Source organism: Limulus polyphemus, unplaced genomic scaffold (assembly GCF_000517525.1).
Source record: "Limulus polyphemus unplaced genomic scaffold, Limulus_polyphemus-2.1.2 Scaffold8460, whole genome shotgun sequence".
Taxonomy (NCBI): domain Eukaryota; kingdom Metazoa; phylum Arthropoda; class Merostomata; order Xiphosura; family Limulidae; genus Limulus; species Limulus polyphemus.
Window position 1 is genome coordinate 18,786 of NW_013674070.1, and position 7,823 is coordinate 26,608.

At 30.1% G+C, this 7,823-nt stretch overlaps 1 protein-coding gene across 1 annotated transcript in view; it reads left to right on the forward strand.

Annotated features, from left to right (window-relative positions):
- The window catches only part of LOC106475354 (UPF0553 protein C9orf64 homolog), a 22,710-nt gene extending 16,159 nt beyond the window's left edge, over nucleotides 1–6,551 (forward strand). Inside the window, exons 2-4 of the mRNA XM_013936042.2 lie at nucleotides 2,069–2,139; nucleotides 4,688–4,755; nucleotides 5,713–6,551. Coding sequence (XP_013791496.2) covers nucleotides 2,069–2,139; nucleotides 4,688–4,755; nucleotides 5,713–5,877 — 304 coding nt within the window. The 3' untranslated portion in view covers nucleotides 5,878–6,551. The remainder of the gene's footprint in view (nucleotides 1–2,068; nucleotides 2,140–4,687; nucleotides 4,756–5,712) is intronic.
- The last annotated feature ends 1,272 nt before the right edge of the window (nucleotides 6,552–7,823 follow it).

The window sequence follows — 7,823 nt, forward strand, 5'->3', positions numbered from 1 at the left end:
CTAACTGTTAGACCACAAAATTTTAATAAATGGAATGTTGCTTAGTTCAAAACCAGTGATGTGAAAAGCTGTTGCTCAATCTGGTAGAAACAGATAGAAACTTAAATTTCACCTTTGGCTGCTTAACGTTTTATGGTTATATTGAATTTAATGTGTGGTATTTAGTAAGAGATGAAAAAAAAACATGTCAGTACTAATGTTTCTATCATTTCTTCAGAAACTATAAGTACTTTTATTTTTCACCAAACGACTAACTGAATTTTATTATTTTGATGTAAAATTTAAGGACATTATTTCTGACAAACATATAAAAAAAGACCAAAGGGCTTCTAATTTTTAAAAGCTTTCTGTGGACAATGCAACTAACTCCTCTAGCATGTGGTGCACCATTAGTGTCCATCATTGGACTCAAACGGTGTCAGGCTTTTTTTTATCATCTACTTATTCTCATCACTGCCTGGTTGATGAGGGTGAGTAACCACACTTGTAATGATGTTCTAAATGGTAATCTTAAGAATTTAGTCAATGGTACTCACCAATGAGAATGGAAGAATAATTATATATCTAATTAGCTACACTGATTGTAAGGTTAATTTGTAGCTTTGCTTTAAATATATAGCTTTTTCTGATCAGAAGTTATTATTTATCTTTCTGAAGAATCCTTGTGATGACCTTCAATGGAACTGATAAATTCCCACCTACAGACACAGTTCTTGTATGGCACTGATGATTGACCTTGGAATATCATAGTGTCTAAACATAGCAAACATGAAATTTGAATTAATGGAATTAGATCAAGCCATTTGGAAATATGACAAATCCTTTGATATGATAATGGTTCTAGATAGATTTTGGGATCATTGATGGAGGAAATGCCATCGAAAGATAGATGAGTTAAATCACTGAATTAAAAACCAGCATCCACAAAGGCCAGACAGCTCAATCACACCAGTGATATTTTGATTAGACAACAGCAAACCACACGGACTTGCCCCCAGTCTGTGTTGTCTTCTTTTGCAAAACCCTATAGAAAGTAAACCAGATCATTTTACGTTCTTTTGTTGCAGCATTGACTGGTGTTACTAATCCAGCTTAACATTGACTAGAACCTACATTTTATACTTTTGGAGCTGCAATCAGTTAAAATATTTTCAAGTTAGCAAAGAAATAAATATTTCTGCTGAAGGCAATTGGGTGACACATATAACAACTTTCCTGTAGCATGCAATTGATAGGAAAAGTAATGAGTGACAATATGCACATATTTACACTTTTTCTATAAGAATTTTGTGCCATAAAGGCTAATTTAACTCAGTTGGACAGAAAGGTATTTTTAACTAACATGTAGTGTCATGCAGAAGTACTTTTTACTTTTCCTTGCTAACCATTATAGATAGAAAAATATAATAATTGCTTAAACCTGCTGCTGTTCTTTCCATATTGTAGACTCCTACAAATGACTGAAGGTCATACCTTTTTTACACATATTTGAAAGATTGGTTTGTCACTGTTATAGATTAATGAAAGGGTATTTATATCAAACCTAAGTTTTTTTCTTGGTGGCACTTGTCTTAAAACTTCTTATCATCTTATGAAAGGGTTAAACTGTAAGACAATCAGCACACAAATGAAAACAGTATTAGTTAAATAATTTAATTAATGTATTGAAATTGTAAGGAAGATTTTAAACTACTTTTCATGCCACCAAATAATAAGTTTGTTAAGTTGTATTTTATGTTGGAAAATTATAATCTTCAGGTTATTCACAAAGTGTAAAAGTAAATGTGTTTGCATATGTATAATATTTTAATATCTGAAAAGGTTTTTTAATTCATAATTTTTGTAAATATTTAAACCTATCAACAAAATTTCTGGTACAAAGATGTAAAAATTAAATTATTCTTTACCCTGTTGAATACCATTTACCAAGAAATTTTGCACTTGTTTTATTTTTGTTGTTGATTTCAAGACCAGTTACTCAGCATGTTAGTAGCATTGTAAATTTCAACTACCTAGTTTTAATAAATCATTGAGACTAATAACATATATCAGTTTTGTATTCCCTTAGAATTCCTCAAGCTTTAGTGTATTTTGGTGCACTGGAATATTCAGAAGAGTTATTACATCGACTTGAAGCAGGTAGGTAAGAAGAAGATATATATAGTTGTTTCACTTTGAAAATACTGAGGCTAATTCCTGTATGATGCTCTGTGAAGATGTGGCATGGAGTTGTGCAGTGAGGGGCAAAATGTAATTTTTAACAAAACTTAGAGATATTTTTATAAATCAGTTCCGTGGGTAGTGGTGTGATTGAACTTTGCCTTGTGTCAGGTTTTTAAATGTGGAATGAGCAGGATTCTTTACAGTAGGTGGCTATGACTTGTTGGTGATAGCTTTCCACAATAAACAAACAATACACAGTCCACTTGTTTAAAATATTATATTATATTAAAACAAGTCAAACGTATATACAAATGTTTGATACACAGTTAATCATCACAGTTGTATGCAGAGCTTTAAATAATCATCCCTTTTCTTCAAAGTTTACACAGACTGGTTCAGTTATGTTAGAACACAATTGACACAGATTATTCTCCTCTACTCTGTTGTGCTAAACTCACAATTAGTCTATATATCTATCTAACTAATTTTCTTATCTTTGAACTTCATTTTGTATGTGTATTTATAGACTGACAGATGCTTTGAATGTTCTACACTTTACACAATAATATGATGCAATAATACTCAATTGAAGGAACTAGAAAAACATTGAAGTTTCTAGTAACATGATGCAACAATACATCAAGCATCAGTTCACAACATTTGAACTCCAAAATGTATGATTCATACACACTTGTGTAAACAACCTGCAATAAACTGTCACTTCGAAAAATAACTAAATTCAATACTTACACTATACTTAAAGAGAAACACTCATGTATATCTAACATCTTGTCTGTTTATACCTCCAGTATAATTGTCAAATTATTATTTCATTATTAATAACATTTTCAAATCCACAAATACTAAGGTATTTGATTTTCACACATCCTTTCTTTTTTGATTTCTCACTTTGATAATCTGATTATTTCATTATTTGAAGGTTCATGTTGTTTTATATATTTGTTAAAAACCAAACATTGGCAAAAGCTTGAAAACAACAGGTATTTCTTAACATTAATGGTTAATTGTATAAAATCAACCAAATTGTGCATTTTTGTCAAGAAGATGCATTTTCAGACATTAACAAAATCAAAACTAGTTGTGCTTGTAAGTTGTAGCAAATATAAATGTTAGTAGAGGTAAAAAAAAAAGGTTTCACTAAAAGTTCTCCAGTACTAGACTATTTAATTCTGGTTTTAGATTTCTAATGGCCAGTGCCTCTACTTCATAATAAATAATCATTTTCTGCAGCTCCAATTATTTGAAATTGTGCAATAGTTACAGGGTTGTCACTACAAACTAGCAAGTTTCAAAATGTTTAATGCTTCCACATACTATGGTAAGCTACATTACTTTATCTACCATCTTCTTGAAAATCCTTTATATGCTCTAGAGTACTTGGACCATTTACACATGTAGATGGAGCAGTTTGGTTTGCCTATTTTGTATTTAACATAAAATACTCGTTGATTATGCTAGATGTTACTTTTGTTGGAAAATCATTCTTACTTAAAAAGCACTTGATGTTATTTCTTTTTTAATTATTTCTATATTATTGATAAGTATATGATTTCAATACCAACGAAGTACATCAAGAAAGTGCCCACCTCTAAAGCAGGGGTATATAATGTACCAAAAAAGACTTCATATAACATTATTATTCACTGATAAGCATGCCTTGAAAGAAACAACTAAAGACTTTATTGTGCGATGTTTATCCACATGTAGAACTTTGAGTCATTATTAAACCCAATGTTAAAATAAGGAATTGTTTTATGTTAAATACAAAATAGGCAAACCAAACTGCTCCATCTACATGTGTAAATGGTCCGAGTACTCTAGAGCATATAAAGGATTTTTAAGAAGATGGTAGATAAAGTAATGTAGCTTACCATAGTATGTGGAAGCATTTAACATTTTGAAACTTGCTAGTTTGTAGTGACAACCCTGTAACTATTGCACAGTTTCAAATAATTGGAACTGCAAAAAATGGTTATTTATTATGAATTAAAGAAGTATTAGCCATTAGAAATCAAAAACCAAGCTAAATAGATAGTCTTATACTGGAGAACTTTTATTGAAAGTGTAATTAAACTACTAAATATATATTGAAAAAAAGAAGTTAGTACAAACTATATAATTGATTATAATTACACTTCACCAGGAAAAGGCTTTCACACTATAATTATAGTTATCTGACAAAGCTGTTATTAAAAAAAGAAACATAAACATTGGTGGATTATAGGCAACTGCCTACTCTCCTTTTGTAGTTAATCTATTCCTAATTACTTTATAAATAAAGTATCATACTGGTATATTTCAAGGTTTTAGTCAAATATATTGAATGATAAGAATATCTGAAATTTTGTAGTACTGTATCAGGTAAAACATTTTGTGTTTTGTAAGTTGGTTACATAAAACACAACTATACACTTCTTATCCCCCTGAAAGAAAGAACATAAAATATTTTTATTTAATAAGTCAAATAATTAACTTATGTAATTTATTACTTACATATTTTTAGATGACATGCTTAAAAGTGGTGAAAGACAGGAAATAGAAATCCGTGGATGTACCATATGGGCTGTAGAGGTAAAAATTTGAAAGTTTGGGTTTGAGTGGAAAATAATAAAGCACACCTTATGAAACTTAGAAGTAACTAGAATAAACTAAAGGCTCTTTACTAGTTTCTTAGGGGAAAAATGAGCAAGTTTTTTTCTTAAATTTTATCCATTAAATTGAGAATCTACCAAAAAGTATTTAAGGAAATTACTATTTGGTTTCTAATTGAAAATGTGGAGTCACAGTGTTTTATGATACCATAACATATATTTCTGTTAAGTTCATAAATTTTCAAATTAAACATGGTATAACTATGTAACTCACTGTTAAGTGAGTTAATAATATTATAGGTGTACATGACTTCTTCAAACTTTTCAGCTTTTTTTCATTAACCAAGTTTATACTTAATTATCTTTATTTTTTGTCACAATCTCTTCAACACCCAAAATCAGATCTTTACACTTATTAATCATGTGTTTGCTCTGGGTTTTGGGTTAATGAAAACATTAATTTCCTGTTTTATAATTTTTGCATTATTATTAAGTGCTGTTGTATATTTTGAAAAAAAGGACAGAAAAGCATTCAGGTTTTGCTTGCGTACTTGAGAATGATTGCACTAGTGATTGAAAAGTCGTATCTTTTCCAACAAATAATTTTCCTTACTGTAATAGCTGTAGCTTGTAATAAAATAACACTTAATCAGTAAATAATCTCAAAACTATGTTTCTTTTTGTATCAGAATGTACATTTACAAAGTTGTGAATAGGTTAAAGGGAAAAAAAAAGTTTTTAGCAGTTGTTGCAGAACAAAAATGCCATAAATAGAACAATACTTGAAAGAAGCATTTTTCAAACTAGTGTATTAATACTAGCTTTTAAATAAATGGCAATATACTTCTCTAAAGCCTGTAAATTTAAAAAGCAATAGGCTTATAAAGTTATTTCTTCAAAACATTTTTTAATGTGCTAAACTTTTCCTGTATTTCAGCGTATTTGTAAAGAAATAGAAGAACGAATCAAAGAAAACACAGGTCCCCAAGTATTTCAAGTCAATCCTATTTTAGTGGATCATTTTCTTTGGGATTACCGAAGAGATCATAATGACAAGATGAAAGACGTTCCATTCCACAAGACACGTTGCATTTACTATTGAAATATTGTTGAACAGATGACTTACAGTTTTGCTTGTCACAGTAGAATATAATTAACCCCTAGTTGCTGTTTTCAGTTATTAATGCTGATATGTTCCTGTTTAATCTCTATTCAGTCTCCTATAAAATGTAAAAAAAATCCAAAAAAATAGTGCATTGAGACAGAATAATATCACAGCCTTTGATGATGGTTAAGTATGAGAAGTCAGATTTAGTTCAAAGTATCTGACTTTTATATTATCAAATTATTTTTTAAAGTATTGGTTATCAAGTGAAAGCATTTAAAATGTGTAATGTGTTAATGAAAAAAGTGTCAATAAGTCTAGAGTAAGAAGTATTTTTATAAAGATATTGAATAATAATGGATACCAGGTATTTACTTTTTTTACTCTTCTATCTAAACAATAAAAATACTGCTAGAGGAAAAATTTTTGTGAAATTTTTGCTATAAAATAGTAAGTCATGTCAAATCACTTTTATCTTACCCTGGAATGTGCATTAACATTTTTGTTAAATTCCACCAAAATAAATATCACCAAATTAACCAGAATGAAAAAAAAATTAATTTATGTTGGGCTGCATAAGCTTTGACAAGTTGAAGGGAATTTTTGCAGTACAAAATTCTACATTGACAAAGAAAAATTATCCATTGGCTATACTAGTTGTACTGACTCTTGAATTCATTCTTATGACTTATGGAAATTGTAGAAACGGCATCTAATATGTTACCTTCTGATTTTATATCTATGTCACAGAAAAAGTCTGAAGCATTAAAATGAAACTCGGGTCTTTCCTGTTGATTAAATTTGCTTTTATTGAAACTGTTCTTGTCTAGTTTTAACAATTTTGAAAATATATTTCCAAGAAGACTTAGTTTATTTCTGAAACTTAGGGTAATCGCATGTTTCATAATTGATTTCAGAGTGGAAAATTTTATAAACTTACCAACTATCAATGTTTCTCACCTCAGTTAATTTGGTGTTTAAAAAATTGATTAAGTCAGTAAATAGAAATATTCGCACCTGATTCAATAACAGTGGTTCAAATTATTTCACTGAACTGCACTATTAGTGATGATAAAACGAAAGACATTTAAAAATTAATGTAATGAAATTTCCTACTCTCTAACAATTATAGATGTATAGCTTAAAATGGGATTAAGAATAAAACATGTCATGGCTGAGTTATGACAATATTTTAAAATGGCCATGTTTGAATAACCTTGCATGAAACATTATAAAAAATTGCCTTAGAGATATACAGTCGAACCCCGAGTTACACTGATTCACGTATACGTACTTTATATAATGTGACCAATATTTCAACTCACGCGATACCCTGCTTCACGTTTACCCGGTAGATCGGTTGTTGATTGGGAGTCTTCAATGAGTGTTATTACGCAAGACGCAATAAAAAAAAACTTGGATAAATGAAAATAAAGAATAAACTGACGTGTATAAAAGAAAACTGTTTTAGTTTATTAATGCGACATTTTGAGCAGACGCTTTTCGTCAGGAAATGTATACCCAAAGAGATTTTAATAAATATATGATGAAAAAACTGGACAAGAAACAATTGACAGCCTAACTGGTGTCAGCCCATTATTTATATTGCTGTCCTAGAAACGTTTCCCTACGCAAGATGGCGGCCGTACTGGGATGCTCGCGATTGGTTCAGCAAATGGCGTTGTACACTCTAGTTTATTTTTCTATATCACCTCATATTTTATCATTATAATCCAGGTTTTGTCCTGTCAAATCATTTATATTGAATCAATGAACCTCATTCTATTTGGAAGCATGAACTCACGTGAACTAGAATCTAAGCAGACCATCGTAATGATAAGTGAATTTAGGACCAGATCACTTCCTTGATCTGGAGTAGAACAAATTCCCTCGTTCTCTCCAACCCGCCTACTCGTCAACTTTTGCGCCCTCATCCTCTTCCA